This window comes from Suncus etruscus, chromosome 18 (assembly GCF_024139225.1).
Source record: "Suncus etruscus isolate mSunEtr1 chromosome 18, mSunEtr1.pri.cur, whole genome shotgun sequence".
Taxonomy (NCBI): Eukaryota; Metazoa; Chordata; class Mammalia; order Eulipotyphla; family Soricidae; genus Suncus; species Suncus etruscus.
In genome coordinates this window covers 60,122,579-60,143,988 of record NC_064865.1, presented here as the reverse complement: position 1 = coordinate 60,143,988, position 21,410 = coordinate 60,122,579, and the positions used below count along the sequence as shown (strand labels likewise).

Genomic DNA, 21,410 nt, shown 5'->3' with positions numbered 1-21,410 from the left:
CAGTTCGGTTGGGTTGGGTTGGGTTTGGCAACTGCTTGGTGTCAATGCTAAGAACTGCCAGTATAGGGAGAGCCCTATAGAAATCTCCCACTGGTTCACCTAACAGTCTAAGCACAGAGTGACTTGCGTAGAGTATGTCATCGGCGGACTTGAAGACTTCAGAGACTCAGCTAGTCCAGTCCTGATGTCCCCCAGCTCAAAAAAAAGACACTGAGACACGGGAGTGAAACCCTGGGCTGTTCACAAACCCACACAGGAGAGCAGCCCGACAACTGGCCACCCACCGAGGAGTGTGCGAGTCTCAAAAAGCATTTTGGGGACCAGAGTGATATCACAGCAGTAGGGCACTTGCCTTGCACACAGCTGACCCAGGGTGGACCTAGGTTCAATTCCCAGCATCCCATATGGTCCCCTGAGCCAGGAGTGATTTCTGAGCACAGAGCTAGGAGTAACCCCTAAGTGTCACCAGGTATGACCCAAAAAACAAAACAAAAAAAAGGCTATTTGGAATTTTGTTTGTTGGTTGTTTGTTTTTGTTTCTTTTTTTACCTGCTTTGGCAAGCTGGAACTTTGGATTTCGCAAATTCTTGAAACTCTGGATTATTTGGAGAATTGGAAAGATCTGGATTCCGCGGCGATGGTCATGCTGGGTCACATGGCTGGGGCTGAGCGCATGGGAGGACAGAGCTGAGGGACGGGAGTGGGTCTGAGCTCTCGGTTCATGGCCTCCAGGATGGAGTCTTGTTGTCCATTCACTGCCTAAGAAGCTGTCACCGGAGACTCTAGCCTGCAGTGGGGCTCGTGATGATCCTGGTTGGGTCATCTGGGCTTGGACTGGGGGGCCTCAGGGGGTTTTCATTTTGTTCTTCTCCGTGATTTGGGGAGGGGCACATCCCTAGCAATGCTCAGGGCTGACTCCGGGCTCTGTGCTCACGAGTCATTCCCATTGGGTCTTGGGGGACCATATGTGGTGCTAGGGATTGAAGATGGGCTTGAGGGTATGCAAGGCAAGAACCTTAACCCCTGTACACTCGTTCACTCTCTCTCCCACTCTTTTTCCATGTCTCTCCCTCCCTCTCTCCATCTCACTCTCCCTCCCACTCTTGTCCCTCCTCTCTTTCTCTTTATATCTCTCTTCTCTCTCTCTCTCTTCATCTCTTTCTCTCCCTCTTCTCCCTCTCTTCATCTCTCATTCTCCCTCCTCCTTACCTCTCTTTCCATCTCACTTTCCCTCCTTCTTTCTTCTTTCTCTTTTTTTTGGGGGGGGGGGAGTCATACCCAGCAGCGCTCAGGGGTTACTCCTGGCTCTACGCTCAGAAATCACTCCTGGCAGGCTCGGGGGACCCTATGGGATGCCGGTATTCGAACAACTGTTCTTCTGCATGAGGCAAACGCCATACCTCCATGTTATTTCTCCAGCCCTTCTCCCTCTCTCTTCATCTCTCTTTCCCTCTTCTCCATCTCTCTCCATCTCTCTCAATCCCCCATCTCTCCATCTCACTTTCCCTTACTGTTTCTCCCTCCTATCTCCCTCTTCATCTCTTTCTCATTCTCCCTTCTCTCTTCCCCCCCTTCCTCTCTCTTCATCTTCTCTCCCTCTTCTCCTTCTCTTTAACTCTTTCTTTCACTCTCCCCTCCTCCTTTACCCTTCTTTGTGATCTGATCTTTTCAAGGCAAATAGATATTTCCAGGAAAGACCAGAGAACACTGGAACCATTGCCCCATCCTCCATGTTAAGCCCTTTGATCCAACCATTTCAAAGTATGCGTGTGGGACTCAGGACCCCATGGGCGCTGGGGGTTGGTGATGGAGGCCGGCCAGCAAGGCGCCTCATGACTCAGACCCCTGCCTCGATGTGTCCACACCGCAGTGGTGACTTTTGGGCAACACAGACACCTTTCATGCTTGCCACTTCTCCAACCTCCCACCCCCATTTCTCTCTCCTCTGCTTCCCCCAGGACGCCTCCCCAAGTCCCAAGACTTTATTAATCGGAATACAAGATGTTTATGTTCTTAAAAAAAAAAACCTCAGGGTGGTCTTGGATGCCTGTCCCCCATTTTGGCATTTCCCCTCATACAAGCCTTTTGAATTTTCTGTTTAAAGACTGGCATTCCGATGGTTTTGCTTTGGCACACTGCCTGGCTCGCATATGGCAGAGGTAAATTGGGAATGTTCAGACATTCCCCCCCGAGAAAAATGCCCACTATGAAAATACAGTGACGGTGACACTTTGGAATTAAAGCTTTTCAAACTCATCACAATGACAGTTCAGAACTCTCTCTCTCTCTCTCTCTCTCTCTCTCTCTCTCTCTCTCTCTCTCTCTCTCTCTCTCTCTCCCTCCCTCTCTCTCTCTCTTTCCTTTCTCTCGTTGAGTGTACAGGAGAAAAGGCTGACGTTTGAACTTCCCAGACCACTTAGTCTCAAATACATTCTCTCACTTTATGCATCTTTTTTCTTGTCTTTTGGGCTTTCTCTAATTTTTTAGGGGCGAACTTTGTGACTCGGAAAATCAGTCGATCAGTCGCGAAGATTCACCTTGGACAGCTGGAGTGCTTCAGTTTGGGGAATCTGGATGCCAAGCGAGATTGGGGCCACGCTAAGGACTACGTCGAGGTAGGGACGGACTTATGACTTGTTCTTTTCTGGAAAATATCTGTTATGCCTGATGGTACCAATGCATATGCTGGGTCCCCAAGGTTGGACCCCTGCAAGGAGGTTTCTGGGCAGCTGACCTTGAGGGTGACCTTGAAATCATTGCATGCCTGGAACACCTCTATCATGATGTTCAGGGTTGACCCCAACCTGCCGAGGTCCTTGTTCCTTCTCTGATGGCGGAGAAGGTCTGATTCCGCTCTGTGCCATCTTAGATCTTTGGTGATGGGTTGACATCTAGTGATTGACTCTGCTGATGCCGTTTTCTGGGGGCTTGGGGGACTGGATGCTGGAGACTTCTGTCATTTGTCTGTGTGCAGTCTCTGTGACCAACCTCCCGTCCTTGAATGACTGGCACCCAGAGAGGTTGGTTTGGTACTACTTGGGACTCATGGATTTGAGACAGGGAAAATAAAATTCTCACTTTTGGGATTTTTTGATCCAGACTGGAGCTGCCTCTTAAGTGGTTGTGGTTTTTCTGTAAACCAAAGAGTTGACCCTGTTTGTTTGCCCCAATTCACTGCTTTTCAGGAATCCTCTGTGTGGACACAGCCAGCCAGGAAGGGACCGTTCCCCTGTTCTACTGTGGAGTGCCATGGCCCCAAGTTGAGATGCTCAAATATTTCCCATGCTCAGGAAACTAATTCTTTTAAATTTTATTGATTGATTGGTTGGTTGGTTGGTTGGTTGGTTGGTTGGTTGGTTGGTTGGTTGGTTGGTTGGTTGTTGGGTCTTTACCAGCGGTGCTCAGGGGCACTCCTTGCTCTGCACTCAAATCGCCCCTGGCAGGCTGGGGGACCATATGGGATGCCAGGAATCAAACCAGATCCCTCTCGGGCCAGCTGCATGCAAGGCAAATGCCCTACCTCTGTGCCATCTCTCCAGCCCCTGGAAACCAGCAAGTCTTCTGGGCAAAAACCCCGGTCTGCCTGTCTGTCCACTGATGCAATTCAGGACAGAAACCTGGGCATCTAGAAGAGGTAACAGAGGTGGGGTGGTGTTGCCAGTCCAGAGGGCTCCTCCTCCTGTTTGCCACTGATGCCAGACCATTGCCATGGTATGTGCTCACTCACTCCAAAAGCATTAACTGCGGTTAATTTAATTTTTTTTTTGGCTTTTGGGCCATACCCACTGATGTTCGGGGGTTACTTACTCCTGGCTATGCGCTCAGAAATTGCTCCTGGTTTGGGTTACTTACTCCTGGCTATGCGCTCAGAAATCGCTCCTGGTTTGGGGGACCATATAGGACACCGGGGGATCAAACCTCGGTCCATCCTAGGCTAGCGTGGGCAAGGCAAACGCCCTACCACTTACGCCACGGCTCCAGCCTCAACTGTTGTTAATTTTTGTTTTGTTTGGGGGCTACACCTGGTGGTACTCAGGGTTTACTCCTGGTTCCATGTTCAGAAATCACTCCTGGCAGACTCGCTCGGGGGACCCTATGGGATGCCGAGGAGCTAGCCTGGGTCAGCCACGTGCAAGGCAAATGTCCTCCCCACTGTGCTAGTCCTCTGGCTCCTGGTTTAAAATCTTGAGCCATACAACAGGGCTCAGATTTCATGGAAAGTCTTGTTCAGATGAATTTCCATGCAAAAGTGTCTAAGGCTGCACTGGAGGGAATTTTAAGAACGCTGAAGAAAGGAGGTGTGAGGGTTTCTTTTGGTTTGGTTAACCTATGCGCCCTTACCTGAGTAAAAATATGTAACAGGTTTTGTAGAAATCAATGACTAGTCTTCTCATGAATCGTCATTTGGGTATCTAACCCTGCAGTTATCTCTATAACTTTTCTCTTTCTCCAAATTTTTTTTTGCAAATCTGGAAACTGATAGGCTGAATCTTATATGCTGTTATTTTTGTGCAGAGCTAAAAAAAAAAAAAAGGCGTGTATTGGGACACCAGATTTCAGTGACAAGAGGACAACAGTATATCAGAACAGTCTATCAAAATATATATTACTAATGCTCATCATTGGTTATGACCATTTCCTACAAAATACTTGTCCATTTTCCGTATATTTGAAAGGTATTCGTCAAAGTTCTTAAATTGGGGGGACAAAATAACACAGGGCATTCCAGAGGTATCCCGGCTATGAGAGTTGGTTAGAGAAACACATACAACAAGAAAAAAGTCTTGTGGCTTTATGGGGGAGCAGAATGCAGCCCTATTGCCCCCCCATTCCCCACAGATCATGGATAGAGCTCAGATCTTGGCATGAGGGACCATACTTGATCTGTTTCTTCCTTCCTTCCTTCCTTCCTTCCTTCCTTCCTTCCTTCCTTCCTTCCTTCCTTCCTTCCTTCCTTCCTTCCTTCCTTCCTTCCTTCCTTCCTCCCTCCCTCCCTCCCTCTCTTCCTTCCTTCCTTCCTTCCTTCCTCCCTTCCTTCCTCCCTCCCTCCCTCTTCCTTCCTTTCCTCCTTCCTTCCTTCCTTCCTTCCTTCCGTCCTGCCTTCCTTCCTTCCTTCCTGCCGTCCGTCCTTCCTTCCGTCCTTCCTTCTTTCCTTCCTTCCTCCGTCCCTCGCTTCCTCCCCCCTCAGCATGAGGGACCATACTTAATCTTTTTTCTTTCTTCTTCCTTTCTTCCTTTCCTTCCTTCCTTTCTTTTTCTTTCTTCTTCCTTCGTTCCTTTCCTTTCCTTCCTTTCCTTTCTTTTACCTCTCCTCTCCCCTACTTTCCCCTCCCCTCCTCTTCCCTCCCTTCTTCCTCTCCCCTCTCTTCCCCTCTTCCCTTTTCGCTTAGGGTTTACTCCTGTCTCAGTGCTGAGAAATCACTTCTGGAAGGCTTGGGGGACCATATTGGATGTTGGGAATCAAACTGGAGTCTATCCAGGGTTGGGCACATGCAAAGCAAACACCCTACCACTATACTATCTTTCTGGCCCTATCTCTCTGACTTTGTTTGTCTGTCTGTCTCTCTCACACACACACACAACACACACACACAACACACACAGACACAGAGTCCCGCTACCCTTGTCTTTCTGGCCCTATCTCTCTGACTTTTTCTGTCTGTCTGTCTGTTTGTCACACACACACACTCTGACTTTTTCTGTCTGTCTGTCTGTCTGTCACACACATACACACTCTGACTTTGTCTGTCTGTCTGTTTGTCACACACACACACACACACACACACACACACACACACACACACACACACACACACACACACACACACACAGTCCCGCCATCCTTGTCTGCCTGTAAGACCCCAGTTAGTCCTTTCCTCCAGGTGGGGCCTCCTTGGGGGAGGCACAGGTGCTGGGTACCTGTGGCTGTGGAAGCTGTCCTTGCTACCTGGCTGCCCCGCCTTAATCTCGAACCCTGCCCTGAAGCCACAAGCCCAAGGAGACGCTGCCTTTGGGGAACCACGCCTGTCTGTCTCCTGGCTCCCAGCATTTAAGAAGCAAAGCATATTCAGATGAGGTCCTTCTGCAGACAGTGACTAAAAGTGGCTGTTGCCAGAGTTCAAGGCAGCAGGGCCGGAGGAGAAGAAGAGCCACCTTGTCTTCTAGAAGCATCTTCTGCACCGGCTCCAGCCAGGACCCTGGGACCAAGTGGCCTTGGCAGGCACTCAGTCCTCTAAGCATCTCATCTCCCACTTTTAATGGTTGAATCCCTCATTCCACCCAAGAGGAGGCGGTGGGGTTCTCCAGCCTCCTCCTCTGCCTGCTCCCTCCTTCTCTCTTTCCCGTGCCAGGGGTGCAGGAATTCGCTCCAGGCCTTAGACCTGGCTCCTATCTCCCCAGGTTCATCTGCAAACAGAGCATAATGACACCCCAGTACAAGGCGAGCTCCTGAAACATTGATTAGAATCAACAACCCCCCCCTTTCCATTCATGTCAACATGTTTGCAGTCATTTCTGCAGAGCCATTTCCTGCTGAGCTGATTGCAGGGCGAATCCAGGCACCCCCCCACCCCCAGGGCCTTTTGCCAGTTGGGCAGAGAGCGTGGGTGATTTCATCCAACAGCAGTGCCTACCTGCCTCTTACTCTGATCAGTATGGTGGGGGATGAAGGTCATCCCATTCTGGGTGGGATGCACCCCACTGGGCCACGCAGAGTCACCCGTGACCCTGGTGCTTGGTTGTTCCCCAACTCCTGACTATAGGCAGTGCAGAAGGGGACGCCAGAATGCAGCCCACCCCTTGCTCGAAGACATCGGGCTGTTCCTCTGCACTGTCCCCCTGGACCAACCCTCCCAACACTGGGACGGTCTCTTCCGGTGGTCATGAATTCACCACTCCCAAAGACACGCCTCGTTCCCAGAGCTTGAACCCAGGAATCAATAGCCCTCATGGAAGATGGCTCATTGCCCCCCCCCCAGCCACTCCTTCCTGCCCAGTGGACACAAGTGGGTTGGGGTGAGCTTGCCATGGTGGATGGGTGGTGGCTGTGCCATAGCTGGTGACTTAGGTCGGCTAGAGACTGGCTGAGTGGTCGTCCCTCTGCCTGCTCCCCAAGAATAGAGGATTCTTCTAGAAAAAGCAATGTTTCTGCTCTTATACTCCTTTCCTTCTCTTAGTTCCCTTCATGGTTCATGTGCCCCCGCCCCTCACAGTACACACAAATGCACACCCACACATATATGCAGACATACCCATATACATAGGCACACATCAACATATCAGTACACACAGACACAACCATGCAACAGACACAGAAACTTTGCACATAACATAGACACACATGTTCGCACAGAGACACAAACAACATGGCACAGACAGACACACAGACTGGCACACACAGACATAGGTAGACCTAACTCCATGGTGCCGATGCCCGGATGGTCAGGTTCCCACGGGGACCCGACATTTGCTCTTCTGAGTCCCCGGATGTCACTTTGTCCCCTCCTCCAGTTGTACTAGTCTCTTGTGCTGAAGAAACACCCCCACTTTCCACTCATCCCCTCTGGGTGGGACCTGGCTGGCTGGTGGGTGGAGCTTCTGTTTTAAATTGGAGCCTAACCCCAGGTGTTTGGGGGTTCCCCATCACCCCCATGAGCAAAGCCTCCTGTTGGCTTTTCTACATCTTTTATTTTTATTTTTTGGAAGGTTTGGGTCACACCTGCTGGCGTACACCAGGGGTACTCCTGGCTCTGTGCTCAGAAATTGCTCCTGGCAGGCTCAGGGGACCATATGGGATGCCGGGAATCGAACTGGGTCCTTCTGGGGTTGGCTGCGTGCAAGGCAAACACCCTACCGCTGTGCTGTCTCTCCGGCCCATGCATCTGACTTTATCCCAGCTGTCTCCGTGGGTCAGGAGAGCTGGTATCTCATTTCCACTTTACTTCTGGCAAAGGGGCAATGGGAGGTACCCTGGGCTAGACAGCAGGGGCCTGGGGAGGAGCCCCCAGACGCTTTGGGGGTGTCCTTTGCTATGTAGAGTGCTGTGTGTGTTTGGTCCTTTTGGGGGAATTGGAAGAACAGTGTCCTTGCCCACCACCTGCAGGGTTATCCTCAGGCCCCTCACAACAGAACATGGGGTTGCCCCGTGGACCCACATGTGCAAATAGAATCCTTGGCATAGGGAAGAAAGTGTCTGGCTGGGGCAGAGGCCAGAGTGAAAAGAGAATCAGCCTTCTAATGGCAGCCTGTGTGGAGCAAGCTTGCATTTAATAGCTTTCTAATTGGGAGAGATATCAGTCTGTCCCTACCAGAAAGACAGGTCCAACTGAAGTCATTGCATCTGATCCTTATCTTCAAAACAATCCTTCTCCCCCCCCCCTGAAAAAAAATCCAACCCACATGGCCAAGCCTCACGTCAGAAGCTTCGGGGCGGATGGCACATTCCTGCGTCCTCGTCAGCAGCAGCGCTCAAAGCCTCATTGTCCTTCCTTCATTCACGCTGGCTTGCTGGGAACTAGGGCCTCGCCGCCTGCCTGCCTGCCTGCCTGCCTGCCTGTCCGCCCGGCCAGCCGCAATGAGTCACCTCTTAAAATCACCCCTAATGAATTAGCTGTTTGCCTGGTTAATTGTGCGTGATCTCAGGCCCTGGGACTTGGGACAGGCAATGCTGCTGCCCCTGGGGGCTGTCCCCTCCTTCTTTCGGTCCCCCTACTCCGCTTCTCCATCGATGGGGGATAGACCTCTAGAGGTGGGACCACCTGGTCTTCGGGGACAGGAATGGAACCAGGTTGGCTGTGTGCCTAAGTTTAGGGCTTTGACTCTGGCCATTTCTGGACATGATGGTAGCCTGGTTTGGGGTGTTTGGGGCCCTGTTTGGGCAGCAGGGCACTGCCGAGGGCTGAAGCAGCTAGGTTGATTGTTTTCCCCTTCGGTCCCCTACATTCTCCCAACACTGGGGTGCAGTGGGAGCATCTGATGATAACACACTATAGGACTTGGCTGCTCCTGGCTCTGCATGTGGCCAGTGACTATGCAGCTGCCCACACGGTCTTAGTCCAAGCACAGCTCTCCTGCCTGCCTGCCTGCCCGCTGCACTACTGCTTGGCATGGGGCTGCCAGCCTATGTTGGCACCACTCAGGTTGCCCAGGATGGCTCTTGACTTGTGGAAGCGGCTTGGATAACTGGACTGTTCAATTCTTTATTCTTGTGTTGCATATTCTGGCAATGCTCAGGGCTGACTCCTGCCTTCGTGCTCAGAATTCACTCTTGGCTCTGTGCTCACGGGCCCCTCTGGGGTGCCGGGGGGTGGGGATGAAACTGGGGTGGGCTTTGTGCAAGGCAGGAGTCCTACAGTGGCCGAGCTCGGGTCTGAGGCCATGTCTGAGTGAGGCCGCTGCGACTCAGGTTCAGCCAGATTCCCAGATGTCGCAGCCTTCCTGTCCCTTCACCTGTCATTACAAGACAAGACATGGGGACGCTAGTGTCTCCCCAGCCAATGTTTGTGAGACTTGCAGAGATGCCTGTACTTAGGGTAGGGCAAAACTCTGCCCCCTCCCCGAGCTGCAGGCTACCTGCCTGTCCCTGTCCTGCAAGTCTGTCGTTGTGGGGTGACATTCGGGGTCCCAGCCACTGGTACTAGGGAAAAATCTCAATTCAAGACTCCTTTGGCCCTGCGCTCAGTCCCAGGACAGGCCATGCACTTCTTGCAGGCCTGGGCACCTGGTTTCTCTACCCTGCAGCACCCTAATCTGCGTGCTGACCCCCTTCTGGTGCCCTTCCTGGCAGTGCCCAAGACTTGGGGTGCTCCCAACCCAATCTGGGGCAGAGAGACCAGAACGTTGAATATTCACGGGGCCAACACACAGCATTATCCTTGACATCCTGCACTCAGCAGTGGGGGGATAAAACCCATAAGGTGGTTTTGGGTCCCCAGAAACTGCTGTGGAGATATCCACTTGGGACCCAGGACCTGCCGGGCCTTCCCTCTCCCCCACCAGTCAAAGCAGCCTCCAATTCTGTGGTCCAATTTGAACCATGCCCAGGGCCTACTGCTCAAAAAAGACCCTCGTCATGGGGCCAGAGAGATAGCACAGCAGGGAGGGCATTTGCATTACATGCAGCCAACCCAGGTTTGATCCCCAGCATCCCATATGGCCCCCTGAACCTGCTGGGAGTAATTTCTGAGCACAGAACCAGAAGTAATCCCTGACCATTGCTGGATGTGACCCCCAAACAAACGAACAAACGGCCCTCTTGAGGCTAGAAAATGAGTTCCCCAGAGTCTTGATGGGATATATGCTGCCCATGTTTAAGCACATGGCAAAACTTGGGGTTCTGTTGGAAGTCGGATAGGCCTCTTCTGGCCATGTGCTCAGGAACTGGAGGTTGGCAGGTTGGGTCCCCCACATCTTCCTACCCCGAGATACAACCTAAGCCCCCTGAGCATCAGTCAGAGGCTCCAGTCTAGGTGCCCTTGAAGAAGTGGCAGGACATGGCAGACCCGGGTTCAAACCCTGAGTACTGCCGGGTGTGACACCTAAAAACATTACCCAGTAACTGCTTGTAGTTTCGCTCTCGGCCCAGAGCCCATTTCCGGGCCTGCATTGATAACCCCGTTTCTCACTTAGATGTCGGGGTTCCAGGCCAAATTCCCGGGGACTGTCATTCACTCACATCAACCTCCAGGAGCTCTCTGTCTTTCTTTCTCTCACTTTCTCTCTCTCTCTCTTTCTGCATTTTTGTGTTTGACCTATTCATGCTTTTTCAGGGGGGGGGGGTTGTTTGGTTTTATAAATGAGGGACTGGGGGTGGAGGAAAGTGGGAAAATGCTGGCCTCAGCAGAACCATCTGGTCACGTTTCCTGTTCCCAGCCGCCCCTGTGTGTGCTCCAGCGAGCCGGCCGCCCTGCGGTTTCCCGCACCCGCCTCGCCCCGCCTCGCCCCGGTGGTCCCAGGATTCGGGGAGGGAGGGCTTGACTGGAAAAGGCACGCTGGGATCTCTATCACGTGGAGAAATTTCCACGGCGGGGAAATAAGACAAAATTACACACACACACACACACACATGCACACGCACGCACGCATATACATCATTAGCATCTCACACACAGCCTCAGTTTCTCTCCTGCTAGTTAAAAAGTGGGGTTCTGGGGGCCAGAATGATAGCACAGCAGTAGGGCATTTGCCTTGCATGCTCATCACCAGGTGTGGCCCAAAACCTAAATAAATAAAAAAATAAATAATAAAAAGTGAGGTTCTAAAGAGTCACCCCTAGAAGGCCTGGAGGCTTAGCAAGGTTGATTGGACCAGAGCTGCCCCTTGTCCAACGGCCCTTTAAGGATTATTTGCTATAACTTGTTCTTTTATTGGGGGAAAGGTTCCATGCAGGTTTGAGGAGGTTGGGGCCCCCAGGACAATACCTGATCGAACAGTGTAGTTTCTAAGCCAGGCTGTGAGGATGCAGTGTGGCTGGGGCCTGAGTGCTGCACCCCATGATGCTAGGGGGACCTCGTTGTATCTGGCATTGAACCTGGGTCAGCTACATGCCAGGTAGGCGTCCTCCCCACTTCCCTGCCTCTTGGCCCCAGCATTCGTTTTGCAGAAAGGACCCAGCCAGGGACCACTGTGGGCTTCTTCTGTGAGCAGGAATTGGGGTCCTGCTCGGCTGTGTTCGAATCTCTCTCTTGGACAGTCTTGTCACGCCGCTTGGTGTCAGCGGGCCTGGTCGTGGGCTCATTTCCTAGAAGGGCTCCAGGGCATGGCTCGAACTTCTGGAGTTTTCAGTGGCCATGTTCACTGTTTTCATCCTCCGTTGGCTGAAAGCTTTGCACACAGAGAAAAGGAACATACGTGGAGCATGGGTGCGTGGACAGCCACTCACCCACGTGGGTCTCCCTCTCTCTCTTCTCTGTGTCTGTATCTGTCTGTCTGTCTGTCTGTCTGTCTGTCTCTCTCTCTCTCTCTCTCTCTCTCTCCTTTCCAGCACTGTCTCTCTTTTAAAGGGGGGAAAACAGACCCATGGGGGAACTTAAACCCCTGCCTCCCCTCCCCACTTTCCCCTTTCCCTGACAGCTTAAAACATAGTTAAAACAAGAGCGGCCACTTCTGCCTCTTTGTGCTTGGAAATTTATTTTTGGGGCGCGGGAAACCAAGCCCAGCGGGTCCCATAAATGTGCCACTTTGCATTTGGGGAGAATTGACTTCTCCATCACGGGCGTTTGGGGACACGGCCTCTGCCGCTGGAGCAGCTGTGCTCTCTCTCTGCCGGCCCTGCTCCCACAGACTTTAGCGTGTCCCCCGAGAGCAAGACCCGGGCTCCGGTTACTGGAAATGGTGCGTGGGGGACAGCTCGTAATTTTGAGGGGACGGCGCTCTTGGGCCCGGCCTGGCCGTCACCTGGTTCAAGTGGTCTGGGAAATGCTGTGCTGTTGGCTTTGCCTGGGAAATGGCCTTACTCCTCGCTGTCACCCTGACGGTTGACCCCCACATTGGAACACACCCCCACAGACCACCTAGAAAGTGACCTCCTGGTCTCTGGGAGGATCAGCCAACCCCATCACCACTCACTACACCAAAGCACGGGAGAACCGTGGCAGGCGAGAAAAGGGGTGCAGTGTTTGGTGGGGAGGGTGTCTGGGAATTCCTTGCCTCCATTACCAGGCTGAGCGGAGATAATTTTTTTCTTTCCTTTTTTCTTCTTTTTATTCCCAATTTTTATCACAATGCCGTGATTCACCAAGCTGTTTATCATACAATCATTTCAGGCATTCAACGCTCCAACCCCAATCCCTCCGCCAGTGTGACCTTCTCTTTACCCATGTTATCAAAACTTTAAACCCACATGGGGCCATTTGACATGATTGTTCTGTCTCTCCCTGGTGGAACTAAAGTTAGTGTCTGAGGAGTCACTGGGCTGTCGTTGATGCTAGTTGAATTTTCTGTGTTTGTGTTTAGCTTCCTTGAGCTTGGGAGGTTTCTTTGGGACTTTCCCATCAGATTCTACTGGGCTGACATTATTAAAAATTATTGAGAGAAAAAGAAAAGAAAAGAAAAAGGGCCGGAGAGATAGAACAGCGGTAGGGCCTTTGCCTTCCATGCAGAAGGACGGTGGTTCTAATCCCGGCATGGCATAGGGTCCCCCGAGCCTGCCGGGGGCGATTTCTGAGTGTAGAGCCAGAAGTAGCCCCTGAATGCTGCTGGGTGTGACCCAAAAACAAAACAAAACAAAACAAAAAACCACAAACTATTGAGGGGCTGGAGAGAGCACAGCGTTGCCTTGCATGCGGCCGACCCAGGACCAATGGTGGTTTGACCCCCGGCATCCTATATGGTCCTCTGAGCTTGCCAGGGGTGATTTCTGAGCACAGAGCCAGGAATAACCCCTGAGTGTTGCCGGATATGACCCAAAAACCAAAATTGAGATCTCTGCATGGTTCAGGATTTATAAATTTAAAGCAAATTTGGTGTCTTGAAAGTTTGATAAAGTCACAAAGCCAGGTTGTTTCCATGGGAGGGGGTAGGGGGTGGCTGTGGGCTGCTGTGGTTTATGTGATAATTTCATGTTTTGTCCTGAAGAAAAGATTTTCAGCGACCGAATGGATAGTACAGTGGATAAGTTGTGGGCTTGGCCATGTGGAAGACACAGGTTTTTATTTCTGGCACCGCGTAATGTCCTCTGTGCCCTGCCACAAGTGACCCTGGTGCAGAGAGTCAGGAGCAGCTCCTGAGGACAGCTGGCTTTGATCCCTCTCCCAATCCCATCCCCAACCCCAAAAAAGTTTTGGGATCAATTGTTCTGGATTCATGGAAGGTCTCACTCATTTCTTTCAACGTCTCAGAGCTCTAGATGCCAGAGATCACGGCCTCCCACTGGAAATCACAAGCCAGTCTCCCCACCTGAGTCAACCATCTAATGCGACTTTGGAATTTTCTAGAAGCTGCGTTCAAGATGGATAAAGGAAACAGAGCTGCAAGGAAAGTGCCACGGGATAGTGCTGACCTTGTATGCAGCCGGCCTGGGTTCAGTTCTGGTTCTGTGTAGGATCCCTGAGCACAGAGCCAGGAGTAAGCCCTGAGCATGGCCGGTTGTAGCACAAAGCACACGAATAGACAAACAAAACAAGGACAGGAAAAGAACAGCGTGAGCTGAGCTTTACCACCAGCAGCTGCCGTCGGGTTTCTCCTCTGAGATGTCTGTAGCTGAGAGGGTCCTTTCCTGGCTTGTGTTGGCATTTTAGCTGCTATGGCTTGTTTTAGCACCTGCTTCAAATCAGCACCTGCGTTCATGGTCACTGCCTTTGGGTACTGCAGAACATCACCATGGGAGTCCTGTTTTGGGGGATAGAGGGGTGTGGTTTTGGGGTACAAGCAACATCTTCAAGCTGCAGGTGCCCTCGGATAGTTCTGGAAAGCAGGGTCTCGCATGCCCATCTGGCTGCCTCAGTCAATGGAGGTCTCAGCACACCTCAGTGAGAAGAGAGCTCTGTTCTATATGTTCATTCCATGCAGAAAGGCTGCCCAGGCCTCACTCCTGTGTTTTCAGCTCTGTGGGTCCCCCACCCCACCCCACCCTCGGCACTGCCACTGTCTCTGTGGACTCAAGAGTTTGGTGCTCCTGAATGCAGTTAGTAGTGTCCCCTGAATCAGCCTTCTCAGGAGTGTCACGGCCTCAAAGGCTGTGTGCTTCGACGGCAAAACACTTGGGTTTCGGGGTTTGGGGCTATGTCCCGCAGTGCTCAGGGCTTGCTTCCTGCTCTGTGCTCAGCGATCACTCCTGGGTATGATGCTCAGAGTTGAATCTTGATTGGCTGCATAAAAGGTTAAGTGCCTTTGCCTCTCTCTCTCTCTCTCTCTCTCTCTCTCTCTCTCTCTCTCTCTCTCTCTCTCTCTCTCTCTCTCTCTCTCTCTCTCTTTCTCTTTCCTCTCTCTTCTTTCTGTCCCCCCTCTCTCTCTCTCTCCTTCTCTCTCAGGATCAACCACAGTAATAAAGTGAAGAATTCACAACTTAGATGCATGATATCCCATGATACCCCATATGGGATGCTGGGAATTGAACCCGAGTACGTTCCAGATCATCAGTGTGCAAGGCAAATACTCTACTGCTGCTTTATCACTCTGGCTCCACTACCCACTAGCTTCTAACCAGCCTCTCAGCCTGCTCTGTGCCCGACATCCCCCTTCCCAAGAGAGCTGGGCCATGAGCAGAACTCCACGGGTCTCTCTTCCCTGTTTGCATTCTGTCCAAGTAGAACTCTCTCTTGGTGTTCACAGGCCCCATTCTGGGCACTCTGGGGGTGAGTCTGCGGGGTTTGGGAGAGCACCCTTCAAAGAGAGCTGCTCTGTGTAAAGGGGTCTGGAACTTCCATTCCGCATGCGGATGTCTGTACACACAGAACACAGACCCTACCCGGACCTCCAGAGCTCTGAGTGGATATAGGATCCAAGACCTGCACTGTACCGCCCCCAGAAAACCTGTCTGGACCCTACAGTCCCCCAAAGCCTTTGGGAGGGGAAGCCACCAGACTCAGAGGCTGCTCCTGCCTCGCACCAGATTCTGGGCCCCCTGCCCACCCGGGCAGCCGTGGGTTTCCTGCATGCCCCCGTTTGCCACTCGAGGTCACGGCGCGTCTGTGCAGGAGGAAGTGGCAGCCAGCGCGGGGGCATTGTCAAGGCCCCGCCAGGACGCAGGAAAGGGGTCAGCCGCCAGCCGCCCCGGCCCCCTCCTCTGCGACACCCAGACTCATTAGCTCAGCCCGACTCAGCCCTTTTTGTCTTTGTTTCCTCAGCCAGCTCTGCCCTCCTTGAACTGATTCTGTCTGCCTGGAAAAGAAAGAAAAAAATTACACTTGGGGTAAAGAGAGAGAGAGACAGACAGACAGGCAGGCAGGCAGAGACAGAGAGAGACAAGATGTGATCAGTCCTTGGGCAGGACAGGTTGGCATCCTGATGGCCTAAACCAGCTTGGGGGCCAACACGACCGCACCCCGCAATCCAAGGGACCGTCCCTCAGACAGAAGGCCTGTCCCCATCTCCTCCAGCAGTGTGACCCTTTGCTCCTGCGCCTGAGACGCCTGAGACAGTTTCCTTCCCGTCCTGTAGTCCGGAGGAGCCCGGGCTGGAAATGTCACTTCTTTGCTGTCTCGCAAGCCCTTGGGGTCCTGCTCACCGAGCCCCGCTCTGTCCCGCACACACGCAGGCCTGGAGGTCGCGGGCTGCCACCCCAGCTCGCCCCACATCCAACAGCCCCTTTTCTGTTCCTTCCCGCCCGCCTCCCCAGCGCCGAAATAAATCAAAGTGGGTCGAGACTCGGGTGCCATAAATCACGGCCCGTCCAGGGCTGGAGCCTGCCCAGTCAGGATGTCAGAGCTTGGCTTTCACTGAGGATTAATTAAAGGCCTGATAGAAAGCCCAGATGTGCTTCAGGAGAGGAGCGCGGGGTGCCTGGTGGCTGCGTTCCCCCCGTCCCCAGATTTCTGCCCACCCAGGAACAGGCTGGAGCAGGGAGGGCACTGAGGGGGCGCGTGAGGGAGGAGGAGTCCGTCCATCCTCCCTCCCTGACTGGGCTCGGAGTGGGACTTAGCAGGACTCTCGTGTCTGTAAATGGTTCTCATGGGTCTTCAGTGCAGAGAAATGGGCTCGATTGGGAAGTATGTCAGAATTGGAGACAAGGGAAAGGACCCGGTTAAGGGAGTTTTAAGGAAGAGAAAGTGGTCAAGGATGGTTTGGGGGGGCCGGAGCGGTGGCGCAGCAGTAGGGCGTTTGCCTTGCATGCTCCTAACCCAGGAGGGACTGTGGTTTGATCCCCCGGCATCCCACGTGGTCCCCAAAGCCAGGAGCGTTTTTTTTTTTAATTAATTTTTTATTTTTAATTATGAGAACAATGATGCAAAGAGGACAAGGTAAAGTTACAGTGAAAGGACAGTCACCCATAAACAGAGTTCTCAGAAGAAATCCCCTTGCTGATGCCTAAATATTGAACTTACAGTCAAAGAACATTAAGAAAAATAAGGCAGGGCCCGGAGAGATAGCACAGCGGTGTTTGCCTTGCAAGCAGCCGATCCAGGACCAAAGGTGGTTGGTTCGAATCCCGGTGTCCCATATGGTCCCCCGTGCCTGCCAGGAGCTATTTCTGAGCAGACAGCCAGGAGTAACCCCTGAGCACCGCCAGGTGTGACCCCAAAACAAAAACAAACAAACAAACAAAACAAAACAAGAAAAATAAGGCAGAACCCATGTACAATTACTTTGTCCACAAGTCCCCAGATTGTAGTATATTATAACATTTCTTAGCAGTACAAAGCAATCTAAAGCCATGAGTTTATGTGACTCCTTAAACATTGAAAGCATAGTTTTTTGGGTTTTTTTTGTTTGTTTGTTTGTTTTGTTTTTGTTTTTGTTTTTGGGCCACACCCAGCATTGCTCAGGGGTTACTCCTGGCTGTCTGCTCAGAAATAGCTCCTGGCAGGCACGGGGGACCATATGGGACACCGGGATTTGAACCAACCACCTTTGGTCCTGGATGGGCTGCTTGCAAGGCAAACGCCGCTGTGCTATCTCTCCGGGCCCAGCATAGTATTTTTTTATATTTTCATGCGCATGCATATTAGTTTAAATTAACATCAAAAGTTTAAGAGGTTTTTTTTTTTAAGGGTTAGTCAAAGGAGCACAGTAAAAACGGTGTTAGAGGGCCCAGAGAGATAGCACAGCGGCGTTTGCCTTGCAAGCAGCCAATTCAGGACCAAAGGTGGTTGGTTCGAATCCCGGTGTCCCATATAGTCCCCCGTGCCTGCCAGGAGCTATTTCTGAGCCGACAGCCAGGAGTAACCCCTGAGCACCGCCGAGTGTGGCCCAAAAACAAAACAAAACCAAAAAAACGGTGTTAGAGTGGCAAATATTGTTTGCATAGGCCTACCAAAATATGGGGGACATGGAGAGAAAAAGCCTTGGTCTAAATACAAGGAGACCCTACCCCTGAAGTTTCCTGGCATAAGACCAAATCTAGGCTCCAGGCAAGCTAGTTTGTTCAATTCAAGTCATTGATTGTAGTGCCAATACAGTTTTTTTCACACAGTCTCTATTGTTGGCATCAGGTTTCTGTATTAAAGATCCTGAAATCTGCACATCAGCTGGTGTGGAGTATCCTCTAGTTTCACCTCATAATTAAGGGGCAATACAGAACGTCCTGTCCAGTAAGCAGGTCATTGTTGTTGTTAAGTCTTCTCAGTGTTAAGGGAAGTCTCTTTTGAGTAGGTCGATGTCAGAGCAGCGGTAGGTTCTTCCCTGGTAGAGAATTGCTTCCAGGTGATGTTATAGACAACCTTGGATGTTTCGTAGATGTCTTCCCTAGATCAGGGGTGAATGGAGAATGCCCATTCTTCTGAGGCCTGTGCCAGGTCTTTATGTCAATGTTCAGGGTGTAAGATCCCATTGCACTACAAGATTTGTGTGTTCCCATCTCTATTAGATAAGAACTTATTTGCATGTATAGTATTTTCCTGTTTTAGTTTGCCTATGCAAACAAGAAATAAAGCCATGTGACGTTATCAGAGTATATGGGGGCGTAAGAGCACGTCCAACAATACCCATGACTTGGTTCAAACATAAGCATTAAACTGAGGGACTCTTAAGCCAGGAGCATTTTTTGAGGACAGAGCCAAGAGTAACTTCTGAGCATCACTGGGTGTGGCCCAAATCCACTCCCCCCCACCAAATAGGATGATTTAGGAAGCTGTGGATGAGAGAGAAAGAGAGAGAAAAATACACAAATGAATGAATGATAAAGGGACATCTGAGCGATTTCCAGTGATGAATCTGTGATCTTCACAAGACCTGGGGGGAGCAGTTGGGGCTCGCTAAGGGTCCAGCAGGTTCTTTGATCTCTCATAAGGATCTCTATTTATTTGAGTCAATTACCTAGAAGTTAAAAAAAAAAAAACTAAAGTGGTGCAAACTCACTTTTTTTCTACATCCCATTAACTGAGATTTTTCAGCTGGATTGCTATGTCCTGCTGCATGATAGCTCTGTCTGTAGGTCACATTTATAAATTGTTTTCCCCCTAATCAGGATTCTCAAACTCAATTTACCTGGGGGCTGCAGGAGGCAAAGTCGGGGTGATCCTTGAGTGCAAAGTCAGTAGTAAACCTTGAACACTGGGGGGTGTGACCCAAACAACTAAAACAAAACAAAACAAAAAAAGATTCCTAGGGCAGGGCCACAAAGTGTTGTACGGAGTTCTGCAAACGGCCCGCAGGCCGCGAGTTTGAGACCCCTGCTAAGTTATTTATGTTCACTTTGGCCTTTGCTTTTGGGGTTTTTTTCCCTGGCTCTGCACTCTGTGCTCCTGGCAAACTCAGGGGACCATATGGGATGTCTGGGATCGAACCTGGGTCCATCTTGGATCGGCCACATGTAAGGCAAATATCCTACTGCTGCACTACCACTCTGACCCCATTTTGGCCGTTTTTCTCTGCCTTTCACCCAGCATACATCACACAAGGGCAGAGGAGAGAGGTCAGTGGATCCTGACTCAGACGGAGAACCGTCAAAGAAATTAATCTCTCTGTCTTTATCTCTTTGTGTCTGCCTGTCTGCCTGTTTGTCTGTCTATCTATTTCTGCCTCTCTCTTTCTCATTCCCCCTAATTTCTTGGTTTCTTGGTACATAACTGAAGTGATATAAAACTACACACGAACTTTACAACTGGGCAATGAAGTCTGGTGACACCAGTGATCAAAATGGCAGCAGAAGGGGTGTGTGTGTGTGTATGTGTGTGTGTGTGTGTGTGTGTAGATCTGTGAGTGCATCTGGCCACTGGCTAAGCAGGATCATCTGCTGTGTTAACATCCCATGTTGCTCGTTTCACGGGCCCCTGTATGCTCCGCTCTTGGTACAGGCCTCAGTGATAGGCTTCTAGAACTCCAGTCTATCATTCTCCCTCCACCCATGGGTAGGTGTCCCATCTGCATGTCTGCAGAGACCGAACCCCACTGGGCTGCCAGCTGGGCTCTCCCTGCCCACCTGTGCAACTGTAGATGAGGTCAAGAGTCTAACTTTGAGCTACTTGGTGACCCTCTGTAGGTAAATGGCATGGTCTGGACTCCCTTTTTTACTTTTATTATTTTTGGTTTTTGGGTCATACCCGGCAGCGCTCAGGGGTTCCTCCTGGCTATACACTCAGAAATAGCTTCTGGCAGGCTCAGGAGACCCTATGGGACACCGGGATTCAAACCACCATTCTTCTGCATGAAAGGCAAACACCTTACCTCCGTGCTATCTCTCTGGCCCTCATCTGAAGGTCCTTTTATTTCTCACTTTCGCCAAATTGTGCCCTTTTATCTCTGCCCCCTTGGGCTCCGGAGGTCCTGGAGCCCCCACCCCCAATAGTTGCAGAGGGCTTAACTGTATGTGTGTATGCGTCTGAGAAGAGGGAGCACTGATTCCTGGAGTGTGAGGTTCTCACTGCAACTAGGCAGCAGGCACTTCAGTTGAGCCCGGTGTACCCCCAGAAACCAGGTATGTCTGCCCAGGGCAGGGTGCTTGGCCGCATTTGTACCTGCCCTGGTTCCAGCTTCGGGACAGAATTTCTCCTCATCTACGCAGGGTCTAGGGTTGTGCATGGATGGGCTCTGTCTAGTCTCAGGCCTTTTTGGGTTCCAGAAACAGCCATCTGGGAACTGCCGTGGATCCAAGCGTTCTCTGTGGGTTCCCTAAAATAGGCAGCCTGGCTCCCAGCATGGTCGGTTCTTTTTTCTTTTTTTTCTTTTTTCCTGTGCGTGTTTTTCTTTCCGTGTTTTCCAGCCCAGGGCGGTGGAAAGCTGACTCAGCAGATGCCAGTGACGTTTTGATCGTTCTGTGTGTGTATGTTGTGTGTGTGTGTGTGTGTGTGTGTGTGTGTGTGTGTGTGTGTGTGTGTATGTGTGCGCGCGCGTGCTGTTCCCCAGAACCCCCTGGCTGCAGCTCCCGCCAGCCTCATGCCACTGCAGGGCAGGAAGGGAGGCAATAGGATCTGGCCTCACAGCCATAGTGGTAGATGAGGAATTTGGGGGACTGTAGGTCTAGCTTGGAGGTGGGGGCAGAGGCCCCCGAGCCTCTGCTGCCTGGCCTTCTGCCACCTCCACTGGGCTTGTGCTGGAAACCTCATCTGCTCTGTGGCACAGAATCTCTGGGGAAAGATGCCCAGGGGTCCCTGTAGTTCTCCCCACAGACCTGTGGCACTGGGGGCTGTCCTGGGATGAGAGCAGCCTGTATCCCTGACACGTCTGGCTTCCGGCCCCCTGGACACTTCCTCTCTGCTCCAGTGGAACAGGCAGGGATCAGAAGGCAACAGTTTCTCACATATTGGGGCACCCAGACTCGAGGAGAAAACAAAGACCCATCAGAAACCACCAGGCTCTAGGTAAGGACATGGATATGG

The 21,410-nt window shown here is 51.5% G+C and overlaps 1 protein-coding gene across 1 annotated transcript in view; it reads left to right on the top strand.

Annotated features, from left to right (window-relative positions):
• Positions 1–21,410, top strand: part of GMDS (GDP-mannose 4,6-dehydratase) — a 391,193-nt gene that overhangs the window by 127,357 nt on the left and 242,426 nt on the right. The window contains exon 6 of the mRNA XM_049764893.1: positions 2,488–2,615. Within this exon, the coding sequence (XP_049620850.1) occupies positions 2,488–2,615 (128 nt within the window). The remainder of the gene's footprint in view (positions 1–2,487; positions 2,616–21,410) is intronic.